The following is a 19634-nucleotide window of genomic DNA, read 5'->3' on the forward strand; positions in this document are numbered from 1 at the left end:
TGATGAGAGGCTCCAAGGATGACCCAATCGTTTAGGAGTTGTCATGTGCTTAGCTGTCAATGCCGTTCTGAAGTAAAGCAGCTTAAAGAAGAGATATGTTAAGTTGCACCCAGCAAATCCCAGTACCAAACCAGAGCTGCCAACTCTCACGGTTTCGCCGTGTGACACACGCATTTCAACCATTTCTCACGCTCTCACGCCACACCTTGTGTATCGCTAAAAAGGCAACGCCAAACAAGTAGCCAAGCTGACGTTGTAAACAGTAGGCTAACGCGGAGGACGCGTAAGTTAACGGAGTGAAGCAACATTGAAGCGCAAACAGCTGGGGTGGGGGTGGTGTGGGGGGTGAAGCTCGTGAATCCTCGCCTCGGGGGGCCCTGCAAACTGAGTTGAATTTCAAGACAAGTAACGCTAATGTTGACCGTAAATTGAAATGCTCAAATCTGAATAAAACAAAATACGCATTTATATAAAAAAGCTGTTGCCCATAGGTCATATAGGCCTACTGAGTCACTGGTATAGTTATAGCCTAATGCAATTTGTGTAATGTCTTACTTTAGGCTAAACAATGTTCCATTATTGGATTGAATCCGGAACCCTCTGGAACCATGTATGTATTCTGGCCGGATATATTTTGAGGGAGAAAAAAAATGGCGACGCACCACAGTAGATCATGCTTGCAGTATTTGTTTCATCTTGCTCACGATCATCTTGATTTTAGGCTACCGGTATGGAGTTTTTCATTCATATCTTAGCTTACTGTCACACAGACGCCACGCGGCTTGAAACAAATAATGAAAAACTGTATATGCACCGCAAGTTGTTTGTTACAATACATTACAGCTGTATAATTCCTCCCCTCATACAGGAAATCAAGTCGCTACTCTCTTTAAGAGGAAAACCTTTTCATCCAGGGGAACACTTCAAAGAAAAGGTGATGTGTCAACTTCCTCCTGCTTTAGAGTTTTGTCTGTTGCTTGCAAGCTCAAATTCTATTAATGCTTACTCTGTTTCCAAATTTCACTCTTATCCTTACTAGTCTCCCTTCTGGCTGCTCGATGGTTTATCAGAAGAGGATGTCCATAACATCATGGGTAGATCAGTGTGTGCCAAGTGAGTGAAATTCGCTAACCTTACAGTACATTGACTGGTGGGAGATGCAGATACAACGTTGCTTTGTAACCTCTGTCTACTGAGAAGTTACAGCTAAAATGTGACAACTTATGTAGCAACAAGACAGGGTAAACAAGATTTTAATTATGCTGGTTGTTGAGAAAGTTCCTTCCTGGAGTTTATCGTTTCTTTGGCATTTGTCAGGATCATGTATTGTTATGTGTACATCAGGTCTGCATTTGAACTGTGGGGGCATGGAAAAACACAGAGTGAACTTAAGACGTCTCTCCTGCAATATCCAACAGAGGACATGGTTGGTTTGACATGTTTTTAACGACACAGATTCTTGTAGATTTTCTACTTAAAATCACCACTACAAATATTTCGCTTGACCCTGCCTCTCAACAGACACCCTTCCTACAGAAGAACTCAACATATAAAATCAATGTGTACACCTTCAACAAGACTCTGGAGTTCCAGGACAGGATTAAAAAGATAGATGTGAGTTGAAGATGCCCTTTTGTGTTTATGGACGTGATGCAAATATTTCAGTAGGATTGTATGTCCATATTTGCCTTCCTGTTTTCATATGCCCATGATGTTCATCTGTGTCTGTCCCCTCATCTTTGTCTCTCCCCAGGCAATGGAACATCTTCCCTTTCAGGGCAGTGTCAGTCTGAAGAACCCACAGCAGATCTTCTGTCTGCTGGAGGACTATGGTACAGACCCCAACAACATCCCAGAAGAGCCCTTCCACATCTACTTTGGAAGATGGGTAATTAATGGCACACACATAGATGTGTCAGAAACATTTCAATTTCGTTGAAAAAGAAAAGTGTTACGTTCAGTTTAACTTTTCATTTGGGTCATTTTGATAAGCAGTTCTCAAACCAAGCCCTGAGAACAAGTGCTGGTCTGTAGAGACTCCCAGATCCATTAACTTGCTCTGCACATTGAAGCCGATATCTCCTCCTAGGACACAGAGACAATGCCTTTTCTAGTCCCTGGTACCAAATAGTCAAAAAAACGTAGATCTGAAGTACACGTCTAACTAAATTTGGGTTTTTATCTTCTATAATGCAAAGCAGAAGCTTACTTGCTAGTGTAATGTGGTATGTTTGACATGCCAGTGTTGGACTGTTTATTCTCTTTTATATTGTAAGATTGCTGATGGTCAGAGGGAGCTTATACGGTCCCACAGTGTGAAGAACAGGCACTTCATCGGCAATACCAGCATGGACGCCGGCCTGTCCTTCATCATGGCTAACCACGCCAAGGTCAAAGAGCATGACCTCGTCTATGACCCTTTCGTTGGGACAGGCAAGGGATTTTAGGAACCCAAATATCTCGTTGTCTCTTAAAACACTGGTAGGGTAGTCGCACTCTAACTGTCTGTTCTTGATGTGTCTCCTGTAGGAAGCCTGCTAGTTGCTTGCTCTCAGTTCGGTGCCTATGTATGTGGAACAGATATCGATTACAACACTATCCATGGTATAGGTAGGACCCAAAATCCATCAATGATATAACAAACACTAGTTTTCTTTTTCTGCAATAAAATGTTTTGCTTGTGTTGAATGTACAGATTTGCTGTGTAAAATGTGTGTGGTTCCAGGCAAGGCAAGTCGTAAAAACCAAAAGTGGCGAGGCCCCGATGAGAACATCCGAGCCAACCTGCGCCAGTATGGCACGGAGAGGCTGTACGTGGACGTGCTGGTGTCTGACGCCGCCAAGTCTGTCTGGAGGCACGCGCTCCTGTTCGACGCCATCATCACAGACCGTAGGTTCTGTTCAACAGACCACACACTTTTAAATTCTGTTTAAGGAAAGTTAAAAAATGTTTTATCAGTGTGAGCCTTAGGGGAGTCAGGTGGCTGAACGGTGAGGGAATCGGGCTAGTAATCTGAAGGTTGCCAGGTTCCTGGCCGAGTCCAATGACGTTGTGTCCTTGGGCAAGGCACTTCACCCTACTTGCCTCGGGGGAATGGCCCTGTACTTAGTCGCTCTGGATAAGAGCGTCTGCTAAATAACTAAACGTAAATGTAAAATGTCAGTAAAGCCTACATTCTTAAAATAGTGTAGATTATTTTATTTATGAAATGGTCAAAAAACAAAGATGAGGGTTCCAGCCTTATTAGAAATGGAGGACATGGCTATGGATCCCCACATTGATCTGTGATTGACGGAGTGCATGATCTATTCTAAGCCCCCTATGGGATTCGCGAATCCACCAGGAGGACAGGATCTCAGAAGGACTCTTCCAAACCCAGTGAAGACTTGTAAGATCATTTTTTTTGTCTCATAGATGTCAGCAACCTAATCAACCATACTCATGCCCTTATATTGGGCCCTGTGCTTTATGTCAACTCATAATACCAATGTCAACGTAACATTTCAGACTGATGGACCAACATTTGTTTTAAATGAGACTGGAATTCTACATGTTGTGGGGTACAAGCTGTATTTTCATGAATTATTGCAACTTTATCAGGGAGATGTAAACAGACATCTTGGTAAAGTGCTAAGGCACTTTAGCCTGACGTTGGGGCGTGTTTCAACCAAACCTGGAAAAAATGCCTGTTGGGTCATTTGGATAGACTTACAACTAATTGGCAGCCATGTTTGTTGAAAACTAATTCAACCCAAGTACTCTTTGGTGACGTGGTTGATTACGTTACTGTTGATCATCTGTACATCATTGTATAAAGCCCGCCCTGACAATTTGATTGGTACGAACACCTCTGGTTCGGGCATAGTTGCGCCCCAACGGAGCAATGCCTGACCGAACTTCCCGACCTCAATTGCTGTAGGGGGGGCTAAGTTCGGCCGGCACCCAAGCTAAAGGCACTTATCTGTTTATCTTGCCAGTCCCCTACATGTTAAATAGAAGCTCCTATTCAACTGCTTGTGTGTTAACCAAAATGTGTGCCATGACAATGGGGATGTGTACATGTAACACCACATCTAGTCAGATCTATGATAACGTTGGTCTTTAACATATCCTAGTTATTTTGTATTTAAAGGTACCTACATTCTGTAACATACCACTGTAACCCCTCCCCCAGCTTTGGAGAGAGCCACGTCCCTGTATCCATGGCTTACCACTTGAGTGACATCTTCACCGACCTATTGAACTTTGCTGTTCACCACTTGGTTATGGGCGGTAGACTTGTTTATTGGTTGCCAATCTACAGACCAGAGTGAGTATGCCATAGAAATTAAGTTATGTATGTCAGTTTTATAGTTTTGTGTTCTTCTTATCACAAATCTACTGGGTGCACAGGATCTTCAATCGTAGAGTATGAACAGTGTCTAATTGACCGTTCCCCAGGCCACGCCCCCTTAGTTATTGTTGCTACGTCCGACACAATTCCCGGAACTGTCAACCCAAAAGCCATGGCGAGTACGGGGATAAGCGCTACAGCTGTCAGTGTGTGTGAGTGAGGATTTTTTGAGTAATACCTTTGTGATATCTTCCAGATCCAGGCAGAAGGGACTGCAATATGCAGTGGAAGGATATATTCAAAATATTAAAATGAGCAACAAAGGGGAAACAACAAAAATCAAAGCCAAAGCAAAGCATACAGGTCTCAAGTAGCCTTGTCTGGCTAGGCACTTGAACAGCACTTGAACAGGGTTGGGATACTCAGGAATAGGTCCCCCACCCACAAAATTCTACGAAGATCTAAATTAAATAAGTTTATAATGGCTTGTTTAAATGGCTTGACGTTTTGTTCAACATTGATACAGTATTTTAAGCTCTTAGCAACTTGCTGGCGTTCGTTGGCTGGCTCAGCTTGCAATTTTACAGACATTAACATTTTTATTTTAACATTAACTAATTTGTTGGAGTCACTAGTTATGCACTAGTAGTGGTAATAATACTAGTTTACATGAACCATAACTGTTTGGGAATTGGGATGTTCTCTCAACTAACATCTTAGATATTGTTCGCTACCAGCTTAACGCTAGCTAGCTACCTTGGAGCAGACATATGCTATATGTTTGGTGATGTTCTCTAAATTAAGTTGGGAGTGGGGTCTCCCACACTATTTTATCCACCGCCGGCACCTTCCCTCTTGAGTCTTCGGCTTTGTAAATGGTAAAAATACCACACCTCCCTCTAAACTTTTGGGATATCTAGTGTCAGATCGACACGTCCCATAGGCACACCGTTTAACCATGTTGCTTCTGAGTCAAAGCTTGACGGACCTTCTTCTCTTAGTAGCGGTTGCTAAGGTACGATTGGACGAGGGCTGTTCTAAGGAGGAGTTACGGGAACGGTCAATCACTATCCTTATCAGCAGGTCCATTAAGTATATCAGTCAGAGATTTGGCTGGTACACTGTCTATTCCTGTATGTCCATGTCATGACCACTAGGGGACAACCTTGTCAAGGTTCTTTACTGTCTGTCTTCATAAACCAGTGGTTTAAGCTGTGGCAAGTCCTACAGTCCTCCAAAAATCTGATTATCAACAACACCTGTTCTGTCCATATGATTGGACCTGTGTGCACGTGTGTGTGCATGCGTGCAACCCCATAAGGCAAAAAAAACTGACCACAGGGTAACAGGCTGGGCAGGTGTAAGGAGGAAGATGAAGTCATGACAGGCCCCAGCCTGTTCTGTCAGAGACACACTGGAGTTCCCTGGAGACCGCTGCAGGCCTCATAGCTGGGGAGGGAGGAGGAGGTGGAAGGGGTGGGGGGCACTGCCAGTAATGTCACTGAGAGATCCCAGAACATGAGTCTGACACTGCTCGCCTTTGTTGAGTGTCGACTTCCTTGCTGCAGCCAGAGGGCACTGTTGACTGATGCCACACCTGAGGCGTTTGAGAAAGTGTTGAGTGAGAGGATTCAGAAGTGATGGTGCGACTGTTTGCTTTTAAAACATTTTGGTTGCGTGATGGTACGTTTTAGGGGATTGGGGGGGTGACCTTTTGCAGGAATTAATGCTGTTTTAGTTGTCGCTTTTAAGTGCATATTTATGCATCCTATACACATGTAGCACAAACTGGCCCTTGCTCATTCCACATCTTTATAGGGATGCCATTTGACAAGGAAAAGCCTAGTCACACTCCATTATTCAGTGTAAAGACCTGTGGTTGGCACAAGGGCAAGTCCAACACTCCACCAGGTGTCACATGATTGGTTTAAGAGAGAACTGGAACCTGGCGGCTATGCTGTTGGTCGTCATGCCAACAAACATCCCACACCACTCGAGAGGCCCATATGCCATAGTGTCCATAGCAACGCTGCCGACAAAACGCTAGAAAAAATACACACAAAAACATCATGTTGAGGGTTGAGAATGGAGCTACTGACTGACTTTGTAACACATACATCACCCAGCCAAAATACCTAGTCTGGCCGTGGTCCCCCTCTCTGGTCTGCTGTAGCTGTGCTGCTTGGCTGGAGTTCACAGGGCTCCTGACAACGACTCAATTTTTCCGCTGCCTTAATGTAATCTACCTTTCACAGTAGCTTTCCCTCCCTCCTGGTCACTGACAGGCTAGCAACACCAATATGTGAGGGAGGAACCAGTAGACTGGGATATAAAATGGCAAAGAAGGGTAATTTTGAGGGGATTACAGGCTGGAGAGGAGTGGTGGTGTGGGGGGATTGCATCCTGGATGAATGCTGTGCTGGGCCTTACAGACCCTCTGTACCTAGAGGGTTGAGGAGAAGAGAGAGTGACCCAGGATTTGAGGCCCACTGCCTCTGTTTGGCTTCTTCATTTGGGTTGGATGTCAATTGTAAATGTAAACTGGTGTTTGTTGTTGTTTGTTTGTGTGTGTGTGTGTGCGCCAGGTACTGTGAGGAGATGGTCCCCCTGCATCCCTGCCTCCAGCTGACCAGTAACTGTGAACAGACCCTTTCTAGCCACACCTCCCGACGACTCATCACCATGGAGAAGATCAAGGAGCCTGAGGTATTTAGTTGATAATGTGATAATCCATTCAGAGGAATCTCCCTACTGTCCCCCTACTGTGTATATGTGTATATGTATATATGTGTGTGTGGACACATTATAATGAATCTTTCTACATTCACAAGAGTAACTTCCTGTGTGTGCCACCGAATACGTTTACATTCTGTTTGTATGTGTGAACATGCACATAGACCTGCATGTGCTTTGTGTGGAGTGACACTGTTTGTGCACACTATATGTGTGTGTGAGAGTGTTGAGACTGATAGAACCTGGGCTAAACCTCACCATCTGGCTGTGATTTACTTATTTTTATACTACACTTAAATGACTTAATCACACATTGTATGGAAAATAATCCATCTTTGGACTTGACAACCGTCTCATTTCACTTCAAAACCCCAAATTGCTCCCATAAAGGCCTCAGTGAATCATACACACACACAATATCCTCCTCACACACGTTAACACATTGCTATTTCATCAAAATCAACTGGCATGTGTCTAAGGCTCCTAGTGGAGTAGGAGACAGACTGTTGTTTATACAGTAAATAGCTATACCTAGATACTAAGGTACACATGTTCTGTTTCCGTAGTACCTCCTAGCTGTTTTCAAAGTGCAGCTAGAAGGCTGCCTGTCAGGGTGAATACTCTGTTCAGACTCTGCCTCTCTGGCGGAGATGGTTGAAATCCCAACCAGAAAGTGCTGTCCGCCTGTCTTGTTATGCACTTGGCTCCTGGATGTGGATAGATGTGGATTTAGTCTTCAGGTTGCCTGGCCTCATTGTCTTTGGCGATGAAGCAAGGTGGCGCTGACGATAAGCAGGCGGGCGGTGGAGTCATCGCTCTTTCTCCTGACGCCTCATTACTCCCTTTGCAAATGCCTCCATCTGTCCACCTCATGCGTAGCCACGCCAAACACTGCCCCTTGCTTGGTCTGATTCCAACACCAGCTCTAAACCCCAGCCAGGTACCCCCAGCCCTGGCTAGATAGCCCAGCCCCAGCTAGATACCCCAGCCCCAGCTCTATAACCTAGTCCCAGCTAAATGCTCCAGCCATATACCTCAGCCCCAGTAGTTACCACAGCCCCAACAAAATACTCTAGCCCCAGCTCTGCAACCCAATCCCAGCTAAATTAAATCCAATTGTTTTGTATAGCCCTTTTTCAAGCAGTTACAGAAGGCTTCACATATGCCCATAGAGCTGCCCCTCAACCAACTTAAACCCTCAAGAAAGACAAGGAAAAACTCCCTGTAAAACTCATTGAGAAACCTTGGGAGGAGCAATTCGGTGAAAGATTCCCTCCTCCAGAGACAGAGGTGCAGAAGACATGCTAAACATAATCATGCATCAGGAGTAAAAAAAAAAAAAAAAAAGACTACAGAAACGCCTTCAGAGTTGGCAAATGTCCATTTAAGCAGTTGCAGCATCACAAGACAGCCAGGTAGATGAGCAGGAGGGGACCAGGAACTCCTTGTTGTCCGTTAAAGGAGACTGATGTCCACTTGGCGACTAAGTCCAACTTTGTCAGACCAGCAACCAGGCAGATGTTGGCAGCTCAACCCCCCACAGCACAGGTGTGGAGGGGGGACCGAGAGAAGAGCGCAGGATTAGAGAATGCAAAGGAACAACAAATTGTTACAATAACAGTAAGGGTAAGGTCCCCACCGGTCAAGTGTGAACTAGTGCAGCAGTTTAGCAGGCAAAAAAGGGTATTTGATGTAGCCCTAGACACAAACACAGCCCCAGCCCCCCTAGATTGGAACATTACATTTGTTCCAGAGAAGAGAAACTCTAAATATGACTGCCCTGTCCCCCAACTAGCAACAGAAGTAACAAACAAGTTCAGGTTCACTTAATTTGTATGATACACATACAGACATATAGACACTAGGGCTGTCAACAAATATTCTAAATTCGATTCCAAAAAGGTTGTTCCCATCCTTGATTGTGATTGGCTATATCGCGTTCTATGCCGTTGTAAAATCCAGCATAACCTTACAGGTTGTCCTCATAACATTCTTTAACATTCCATATTACTGCGCATCGAATATTTCAGATAAAAAAACACGGCAAAGGTGTCCATCTGCCTGTTGCGTGGCAACGATTTATGTAGGAACTATACTTTGTAGTGGCGGAAGAATGATGGTTTATTATTAAACTATTTTGTCTCTAATTGTTTTTATTTATGAAACCATATCAAATATTTGTAGTAACAGTTTTAGAAAAGCATTCGCAGGGCTCTCAAGTTTTGAAGACAGGCAAGAGTGACATTCTCCCCCCTCCCCCGTCAGGGGGTCAAAATTAATTAATTGCTTTTTACCTGACATCTTTGAAAGGCAGCAATGATTATTGCATCCATGGCCAGGATATAATAATAAAATATGACATTATTTTAAAAGTCAGTAGAATCGGGCCTCTTTACATCCCGCACTGGGTTCGATCCTGCCACCTCTGGCATCCCAAACGCCGCCACTACACCAACAACCAACAAGCTGGATATTAGTTGATGCGGGTGGCGTTTTACTTACCTGAGGAGTGAGTTTCACCGATACACACCGGCTACATCTATGAATTACTTGTTCTGAGCAGGTGTTGTCAGTGAACAGGCTGTAAAACTGTTAGGAGACTTGTGAAAAACTGATGCTAATTATCTGGGAAACATTTTTTTAAGCAGTCCATTTGTCATTGTTTGTGTCAAACAAGTTGTGAATTTGTTGTAACATTAAAACAGGAGATCATGACTGTGCTCAAAGTGATGCTCAGCTCCAACAGTTTGCTTTGTAGGTGAACAAAACTTTCGGAAGACGTAGCAGAATCACGAAAAATTACAGGATATGCTTTTTTTTTTCCATTGGTTGTTGCATTAAGTCTTACCCAGATACAATGGTGCTATTTTTTTTTTTTTTTTTGATTGGCTTATAAGTGGCAGGCTCGACTATGAACTGAAGTGGGGCGGCCAGAGTAATTTTGATTTGGTGCTGCGGCATATTAAATATTATAAATATTTTTTTTTCTGCTGAGAAATACAATGTGTGGCGGGAGGGCGTGACTAAAGACCAAAATGAGTGACTGTCACTCTCAATGCGTGACACTTGAGAGCCCTGCATTCGTTTTATTACCTAATGCCTGAGCGTCACTACTGACAGTTGACTTACGTGGAGGATGGCAGAAAGTGCAAAACCCAGCTTGACCTCAGCAGAAAAAGTGATTGTAACCCCAAAAATCTAAAGAGTGATGTCTGTAAATATTTTGGATTTTGGTCAGTTGATAGTAAACTTTTTGAGCCTACAGCTAAAGTAGTGTGTAAACTATGTAAGCTACAGTTATCTTACCATTCAACAACTAGCAACTTGAGGCTACATCTCCATGTTTACCACAGCTCAGCTCGCTCGGAGCGTTCAATGTCGGTTCTATACTTTTATGTAATTAATATTTGTTTCAATCACTGAATGAAGCCTGCCATATTTGGGACAAGAATCGCGACCTTAAATTGCTCGCACAAAACTCCTGATCAGAACTCAGCATTTGTTTATTGTTGTCGTTCATTTTACACCGCTATGCGAAGAGAGCGCGACGGTTCAGGAGAGAGAGAGAAAAAGAATGACTGCGTGTGTGCGATCGAGAGGCCAGGGTCTGCGGTCTTGGCCATTAGTTCATTTACTTATTTTTGTGTAGGTAATTTGTCAAATATGTTTAAACTTAAATAAATTAGGCCTACCTACAGTATACAAGTAGTTATGTTTCGTTGTATTAACTTGTCCTGTTATTGACGTACCTAATGGGCAACCAGAAATTCGAATTTATTCGAATATGTTTTGTTTTTTTAAGGGAATATTCGAACGTCATTTTTGAGCAATTTTGACAGCCCTAATAGACACAGACATATTGTTTTATTTGTAATAAATTGTATTTAAATTGTATTTAATTACATTTTTATAAATACAGACACAAACTTCAGCAGCCGTAAAACTGACTAAACGGGAAGGTTTTTAATCTAACTTTCAATGTCAAAACGGGGTTGGCCTCCTTAATTGAAACAGGGAGTTTGTTCCAGAGAAGAGGTGCTCTATGTGAGAGCGCCCTGCCCCAAGCAGTTTCTTTTGTTGATTTAGGGAATCACCAGATAACCGCCATCTTGGGATTATAGTTTCCTTATCGGGTGATAGGGTGCGAGGATACCAGAAAGTAAGGCGGTGCTAATTTGTGAAGTGATTTGTAAGTTAGGAGTAGGACTTTGACGCTAAATGCCCTACACCAGCCCCAGCTAGATACCTCAACAAGATACACCAGCCCCAGCTAGATACCCCAGCAAGATACACCAGCCCAAGCTAGATACCCCAGCCAGTTACTCCAGCCCAAGCTCTGGAACCCAGCCTCAGCTAGATGCCCCAGTTAGGTAACCCAGTTTCAGCCAGGTACTCTGCCCCAGCCAGTATCAAAAACTCAGTTGCTCAGATTCTGAACTGCTCCAGTTGAGACATCTCCCCTTTAGCTCCAGCAAGCGTTTCAACTATCTGCTAGATGTACTTCACATTGCTGGGAGTGGATAAGGATATGGAACACCATGTCCTGTCTCTGGGGGTAATTTGTAAAGATACCTGGCTAAAACCAAAGGGTTTATTATTTTAGTTCCTTGTCTTTGCTTTTATTTTGTGTGCTGCAAAATGATATTGCTTGAGAATATTTTTTAGTAGGCCAACATTAAAGGCCAAGGACTGTACATTTATTATTTCTGGGGGGGAAATACAGCTAGATAATGGAAAGATGGATATTAGAACTGACTTGACATGGCTGGCTTTTGTGGGTACGAGGGCTGAGGGTGGTTTTGGGGTAAGGGTTTGACTAGGTATAGACATTACAGGAACAGACCATTTTGTCTCCATCTTCTAAGGATGCAGATGTACTGGCCCACCTGTCTGACCCCCGATATAGCCCCTACCAAGGACACAACGCCTTCAGGGACAAGTACTTTAGCGGTGTTACCAAGAAAACCACCAAGGATGACAAAATGGCGGACAACGGAAAGTGAAAGAACAGGTGACTTGATAATGCCTGCGCCGTTGGCTCCACTGCTGTTTCTAACACCTCTCTCTTTTTATCTTTTTTGTTGTTGTTATCGTCATGATTTTCTATGCCTGCTACCCTTTATAAACAAATAAAATACCATATAAAAATATGTATAATGAATGGACAGAAGTTAATGTTTCTGAAAATATAATTGTGTGACTGTAATAAAACAATGCCGCCTTGTCCCCGGTCAGATCTGGTACTGCTCGCTTCTGGATAGGGTTTCCTCTTTCAGCGCTGATTTTCATAATATATCTACATTCCCAAACCTTATAAGTTCAAAGAGAAGCCGCCACTGAGAATTAGGACAGCGAACCATCAACAGAGATACCTACATCCAATTTTTATCATAGCTAGGATAGAGATTCATTGTTTTTCCATTACAAAACAACCATTGTTTTGTTAAGTGTCTCTCTGGGAAGTGATGCCACATTCTTGGCTCGCCTGGTTAGACATGCGTGTGCGCGTAAGCATGACGTTTGTGGTCGCCAAGAGCAAAGCCTTTCCAGGTTGTATGTAATGGAACTGCCTGAGTGTCTGTTCCATGAGCCATCGGATGAGGGCGGTATTCTGAACTGGATGTGGTGGTGGTGGGATGGATGAACTGCCCCTGCGTACAGAAAGACTTTAGATTCATCCAATACTACTGCCAACCAGCAGCTATCAACTCGGTTGTAAAACAGACAGAAAATGTAAAGGGGTATAAAAAAAGTAAGGGTGAGCGAAGTGAAATGTCAATGGTGTAGGATGTGTCTTGCCTCACATGCTGGTAACATCAGCAGGGCGTCTTCGATAAGATGGCTTCTCTGAGGAAAGTGCTGAGCGGTGCTTTACACGATGCAGATGGTGACTCAAAATACAGCCAGACACATTTTTTTTTACATGTTTAGGCGAAAGAGGCTCTAGCAGCCAAGCCCAGACCAAATAACAGGACGCCCCCACCTCACTCCTCCTCTCCTACAGCTAGTCAGCAGCTCTTGTGTTTTCCGACCACAGTTTACGTGTGCCCGGACCATTTTTCATCTCCAAAGACAGGGCAGCCTGCCTCTGCCTTTACTCTTCCCTTCTGACTGTTTATCAAGGGGATGGGGTGGAGGATACTGCTTTCACCATAATTCTCCAATTTCACCACACTACCACAACCAATCCTTTCAACCAGCTAACAAAAAGGATGGTCACGCGATGCCCCCACTCTCCCTTCAACTTTCCATCGGGGCGAAACGATCCTGACCACACGACAAGGAGACATGTCCGCTCTTCCTCCTCCCTCACTCCTGCTACAATCACATATAAACAAACTATTCTTGAGAGGAAATTAGAAGATCTCATCAAAGGTTTATTATTTATGTATTTTTCATTTTGTAGTGTAGCCACAACACCAGCGATACAACGTTTACTGCTCCTCTTCCTCCAGCGTGGCCCTGTGGCTGGCTAAGGATTTGGGGTCCTCTCGGCACACATTAATGCTGTCCAGACACAACTCCTTGTTGTGTTTGGCCATGTTGGTTTTGGTTGTTCTGAACTGAATTTTTTTCAGATTTTTTTTCTCCTAATAAGGACAACATTGGGAAATACTTTAGATGTCTTGGTATGCTGTAATTTGGTAGTTTATGATTGTAGTATTTTACTTCTGACGTTTAATATTGAGAAGGTGCATTAGGTATTTATTTTTATGAAACTCTACAACAGATGGCTTGATGTTAGAGACTGCAGGGGATGCATGTGGTGCTACTATGTCTTCTCTCCTCCCTTTCTGGTTAGACAGGCCTCAGGAAAACCATCACAAAACCATCGTCCTGGAACACTACCCCCTGATTGCTACGTCTGTCTGTGTGAAAGTGCCCTCTACTCTGCTGAGTCAGACTGATACACCAAACCAAGCTCCATACCTTTCCAGAGACGCCTAGGTCAGGGGGTTTTGACACACAACACACGGCACTCCATCTACACACCCAAGACAGCTCAAAATTGCTCAAAGTACAGGAAGGAGAGGACACTGTGTGTGTGTGTGTGTGTGTGCGTGTGGTGTTGAACGTATCTGTGAGTGATTACAGATAGTTGCTGCAGGTGCGTTGCCCGTCTGTCTGTAGCCAGAGAAGTTTACACACCTGCATGTTTATCCTCCTCCACAACCCTTGCCCCCTACCTCCCCCATCCCCTGCCCTCAGGTAACCCTATAGCCCGTCTACCTATCCTTCCTATCCTACACCCACTACTCCACTCATTTTAGGGTCTACTAGAGAAACACTAGTGTGAAGAGGGTCATTATTTAGCAACAAAGTCAGTATATAGCTGCGGTCAAATCACTGCATCAGTCTTAACCCTCACCACCTACCCCCCCCACACACACACACACACACACAAGCACAGCTGTGAAATATAAACCACTGACAAAGAAAATACATGGGGTTGCGACATCAACTGCTCGAATACCTCAGAGCCTAGCTGTTTGTTGTTTTAAGTGAAGATAACCTCAAGCCTGTCACCACTAGATGACAGGCTTGAGTAAAGGTTAATTAAATGGCCAAATCATGCAGAGATGGGAGGATGGGTTTCAAAGGTGGCAACTGGCACACTTTTCCTACTCCACACTTTGCTTTTCCTGCCATGGTATCCCTGCATGTTAAGTCCAGTACTTCCAGTACCTAATGACACCTGCAAAGTCAGATCTCACAATGTTACACTCCATCATGCTGTCATCTGTCCTGGTCTTTCCCTTTTTGAGAGGGTGTACAGGGTAGCAGAGGAAACGGATGTATGCCCTTGTGGAACATTTAAAGGGATATCCTTTCCAACTGTTTTTTTTGCCTCTTATTCTTCTCAGAATTCAAATACATAATGTCTGGGCATAGGGCTCAGGGACTGTATTGGGACGAGGCCTCAGCTTTGCCTATTGAGATGCCCCCCAGAGAGGAGTGTGTGAGAAAAGGCAGACAAGTGAGGAACAGATGCCTGGAAGTGATGCAGGTCAGGGACACGGAAGTAAGGGAGGCCCTTTGCAGCGGCGCCTTTTATCAGGCACTATTCTCCATGGCCTGGTTTGACCACACAGAGTTGTTTAGTACAGCACTGGCATCAACAACAGCTCTGAGGTCCCTGCATATGGGTTTAGAGAATGAAAAGAAATAAAACTATCATTACTTTATCTGCCGGGCACAGAAAAAAAAGGTGTTATTTACATAGCAGCTGGCAGACTAAATTGAGAAACATCGGAATATGCCCATGGCTGAGTGAGTGAGAGAGAGCGACGGAAAGGAAAAAAGTCAGTAAACTATACTGCCATTTGCCTTCTCAGCCACGCTTTGTTAATGAGACGAACCTCCGGACTGGTTCGTCCTGCCCTTTTTTAATGACGCCACATTGCCAAGTGGGCAAACTTGACGCATCAGCAGCACATTTCCTCTTCCAGAATGGTAAGGAATCGCACCACTAATGCTGTTAATAAAATCTATTTAAGAGCTTGTTATGGGAGTTAAAGGAAGTTCCGGATACATTTTAAGTGAATTGTTGCTAATTAACCGCTGGAATTGGCGACACCTGTAATTTAAGTAATGGCTGACTATAAGTGACAGCCAATCCATGTCAGCCTCCCACTGTGACTAACCGTTTCCGTCTTCCTGACAGGTTCATGCCATCCAGCAAGTCCTGCATAGCTTACCCACCTTCTCCCTTGTGCTTAAGTTACACTTTGTTTATAAACATACACCTGGAAAGAATATGGATCAGAAAACATTAAATAACGATGATAAATCGAAACCAAATGAATATTGAAGACGCTTATAACACGTGGCGGGATATGACGTCTCAACGGAGACAAATACTTGCTAATTTATTGCGTGTCAGCGGCACCTATTGCGAGTGCATGAAAGACAACACTGCTGCCACATTAACGCAACAATAAAAGCAAGGCTTTCTTTTGAGGTACAATATTGACCTTGTAGTGAGAGTATATCCAATGCACATGTTTTTGATTGGGGTGAAATACAGCATGAGAGTAAACAAACCAAAGTCTTGTTCCGGAACACTCTTTCAGCTGGCTTTAATTGTATTTTACTGTACACCAACAAATATGTTAGTTCTTTTTCATTTTTTTTTGCTATTAATACGGTACCTTTTTACGGTTTTGAACAGCTTTAAAATGTCATTAAAACCAGGAATGGTCTGTCCACCTCTTAGTTTGTCTCTAATCCTATTACATTGACATTTATTCATTTAGCAGACGCTTTTATCCAAAGCGACTTCCAAGATAGAGCTTTACAAAGAGCATAGGTCACCATAATAACAACAAGATAGCCCCAAAGCATTGCGGGTAGCCAAAACAAGAAGCACACATTGTGAACAACCAAAAAAAAGTGCAGAAGGGAAGAACCATAGGAGCATGTAGTTAAGCGAGTTACAATTTAAACAACATGGATCTATAAGTGTAAGTGTACCTGTAGAAAAAGCAGCAGCAGTAAAATAAAAAGATTAACTAAAATAGAATATTTTGCAGCAAATACAACAGTCCAAATCAGGGGCCCGTTCGTCGTAAGGGTTGAAGCTAAGTTAATCATTTGTCTTTTTAGCCCGTTAACATTAGCAAGCTAACTTAGAACCGCAAATATCGGTTCGTTGACGGCTGATCCGCATCCAAATCATGTGGTTAATTTCAGGCTAAACTTATCAGGGCAAGTGCACGAGCACGTCCTACTTCAAAAGGCAGGAAAGGTCGATCACCAAAACCGTGATTTTCTAACAGTATAATGGCGGAAAAGACGAAAGAGAGAGCGGTGATATTCTCGCCATCTGAGTAAACTATTATAATCAGTCTCTTAATTGATATGTTACTATGGTGATTTATCTAAACTTGCTTCGACAAACCAAAAAGAGGGGCGTGTTTTATCTTAGCCTGAAAATTAGCTCGCTAAACTGTTTAGCGAGCTACGACGAATACCCCCCAGTTGCCACTAACCAACAAGAGCAACAAGTCTCTAAACAAGAGTCATTGTGATCCTTGAGGAAACTAGCATTGGGTTCAGCAAACCATTCCTAAGTACTGTTGTACTCCCAGAACAAGTGTGTCTTGAGCCTTCTCTTGAATGTGGAGAGACTCCTAGATGCTCAAATTGGACCTCAGGATTAGAACCTGCATGGCACAGGTGTTCTCAGTGAGCAGTGGCTTTAGCTCCCAGCTTCTATCTCGACAAGGCCTACTTGCTACCACCAGGCCTCAAAGCCTTCATCCCTCTGGCTCCCAAGGCAGAGTGTCGGCTGGGGGTGGGGAGGGGGTGGTTCTGGGTTAACATTTTGGCAATGTGTAGCATTTTGAGTGTGGGGAGTGTCTGATTGTGGAAATGTGGGTGCGTGTGGAGGTTGGGTATTGGTGTGTGTGTGTGTATGTAGTGAGAATCTGGGGGAGTGCGGGGAGGGAGTTGCTGCTGCGTCTCACGGCTGCATTACTGACTGGAATGCTTGCTCCATGAGGGCGTGCGTTTGTGCAGGCCAGGAAGTGCGCACGCTGTTGAGCCGGAGCCGTCTCCGTCCGTCTCAGGACGTGGGGATAGAGTCGCCCCTATCCCTGCAGGAGCAGATCCGTGCAGGCAGCTGAGTATGTGGCGGCCATAGACAGACGCAACCACACCTGTCAGCCGTGCACAGGTGAGCCATCTGATTGATCAGCCCCATTCCATTCACATGTATAATCTCAGGATAATGATGTGGTCACAGAAACGTACCAACTTGTAAAAGTACTTGTATACTGTTGCCAAGGTTTCAATCCTCACAATGCTGCAGACATGAAGTCACAGTTCAGTTTAATTACATATATGTGGTCAGTAATTATTGTGAAAGTTCAAATGTGCATGCTGTCAAGAAACAAGTTACATTGATTTGGCTTACTGTAGTCTTGTCTCACTGTAGTCTTGATAGCATTGGACCTGTAAAACATGGAGTCTCTTTTTCACTCCCACCATAATTTGATATGCTGTATATACGTCTCTCTGTTTCTCCCTCTCTCTCTGTCTCTAGCTCGCTCTCCCTCTCTCCCTCCTTTTCCCACAGGAGCCTAGAGTACAAGGAGCTACTTCAGTATGGCATGTGTAAAATCAAGTGTTATGGGCAGGTTAACAACTTGCTTTTTGTTAGAACAGAGCCTTTAAGAGGCCACTGCCAGAAATGCTGTTTATTTTTTCTCTTTTCAGTTTTTTACTGTTTTAAACAATGTTGCTATGCAACCCCTTTTCACTATGAAATTATAAACAAACCGCTAACTCCAGCGAGGCCAGCCTGCCAAAGGTTGTCAGGTCTAGGTCGCTTGGTTGAGTGGCAGATGCGCACACACACACTCCTTCTGGTAACCAAACAGAGACCTGTCTCTGTTGTCTTGCTTGAATACAACTTATACATCTGGATGAGGGCTTTGGTAGGAATATCAGTTATCTACACTACATGCGGGTAGTTTGATTTGAGTGACTGTGTCAGTATATTCCATGGCTTTTCAAATATTGTGTTTATTTGTATGTGTGACTGTGAGTGTGTGCGTGCAGGGGATTGGGGGTGGTGGAGGTGGGGTTGTACAACCAGCAAATTTAGGCGCGTACGCATGAAAATGGGAGTAGAAACATGTACGGGTGTTTCTACAAAGAGTTTCAGATTTATGAAAAAACAGAAGGTGTTAGAATCTGCCTACTTTCTGCGCACTTTAGAACCCATGCATACACCACTAGATGTGATAGCCTACAGCAGTGGTTCTCAACCGGGGCTTCGTGTACCCCTGGGGGTATGTGAAGGCAGTCCAGGGGGTATGTGAGATTTTTAAAGATTAGCATCCATCCAAATTAGCATCCATTCAAAAATCCTTTAAAAATAGTTATTATACAGCTCTTCAGAATGTTCCAAAAAGTTCTGTTGATTTGTATGGGCCATATGAAGGTTAAAGGTGACATGACATGAAAACTTCATTTTATGAGGTTATTTAACATTAATATGAGTTCCCCTAGCCTGCCTTTGGTCCCCCAGTGGCTAGAATTGTTGATAGGTCTAAACAAAGCCCTGGGTGTTCTTCTCTGCCTTTGACAAAATGAAGGCTCAAACGCTCTGTTTGAAAATCTCCAAGTCACGTAAATACGAGAAAGGTTACCTCCCCTCTCTCTGCTTTGCCCGCCCAGATCATCTGGCCTGCCCATGAGAAACTGAGCTACCACCGTGCAATGGCAAGTGCGATATCGGTTTTTCCTGGAGAGACATCATGGCGAGCAAACAAACGAAGCACAACAGTTGCTCCGATCGTGCTTGGATGTACAAATGCAAGCACAAGTCTTTATTTAATTCCTTCATCCGAGCTTCTGCACAACCAATATCTCAATTTTATTTTCGCTGGAAATGCGCCAACACAACTTCCCAAAGTTTTGCATGTCTGCGCCAAAAAGCCACTACTGTTTCCTCAACTTGAGCCAACACAAAGCTGGCCTTGCTGAAATTAAATTCTGGATCATTACTAAATCTCATTGGTCAAGCTACAAACCTTGGACAAGTAAGTTAACTAAAGC

At 43.8% G+C, this 19634-nt stretch overlaps 1 protein-coding gene across 1 annotated transcript; it reads left to right on the forward strand.

Annotated features, from left to right (window-relative positions):
- Positions 1-581: 581 nt before the first annotated feature.
- Positions 582-12217, forward strand: trmt11 (tRNA methyltransferase 11). Its single transcript, XM_084703949.1, has 13 exons — positions 582-728; positions 869-934; positions 1040-1113; positions 1345-1426; positions 1522-1614; positions 1754-1888; positions 2277-2433; positions 2530-2610; positions 2726-2890; positions 3317-3389; positions 4176-4310; positions 6920-7040; positions 11933-12217. Exons 1-13 carry the CDS (start codon positions 651-653, stop codon positions 12068-12070), a joined length of 1398 nt encoding a protein of 465 aa, XP_084560075.1. The 5' UTR covers positions 582-650; the 3' UTR covers positions 12071-12217.
- The last annotated feature ends 7417 nt before the right edge of the window (positions 12218-19634 follow it).

The sequence above is a fragment of the Hypomesus nipponensis genome, chromosome 2 (genome assembly GCF_054491055.1).
Source record: "Hypomesus nipponensis isolate SF chromosome 2, ASM5449105v1, whole genome shotgun sequence".
Lineage (NCBI taxonomy): Eukaryota > Metazoa > Chordata > Actinopteri > Osmeriformes > Osmeridae > Hypomesus > Hypomesus nipponensis.

Coding starts and splice junctions, on each gene's coding strand:
- trmt11 (XM_084703949.1), top strand. CDS start 651: ATGGCGACGCACCACAGTAGATCATGCTTGCAGTATTTGTTTCATCTT. Junction 935..1,039: donor GGGAACACTTCAAAGAAAAG/GTGATGTGTCAA, acceptor TATCCTTACTAG/TCTCCCTTCTGGCTGCTCGA. Junction 2,611..2,725: donor CAACACTATCCATGGTATAG/GTAGGACCCAAA, acceptor GTGTGGTTCCAG/GCAAGGCAAGTCGTAAAAAC.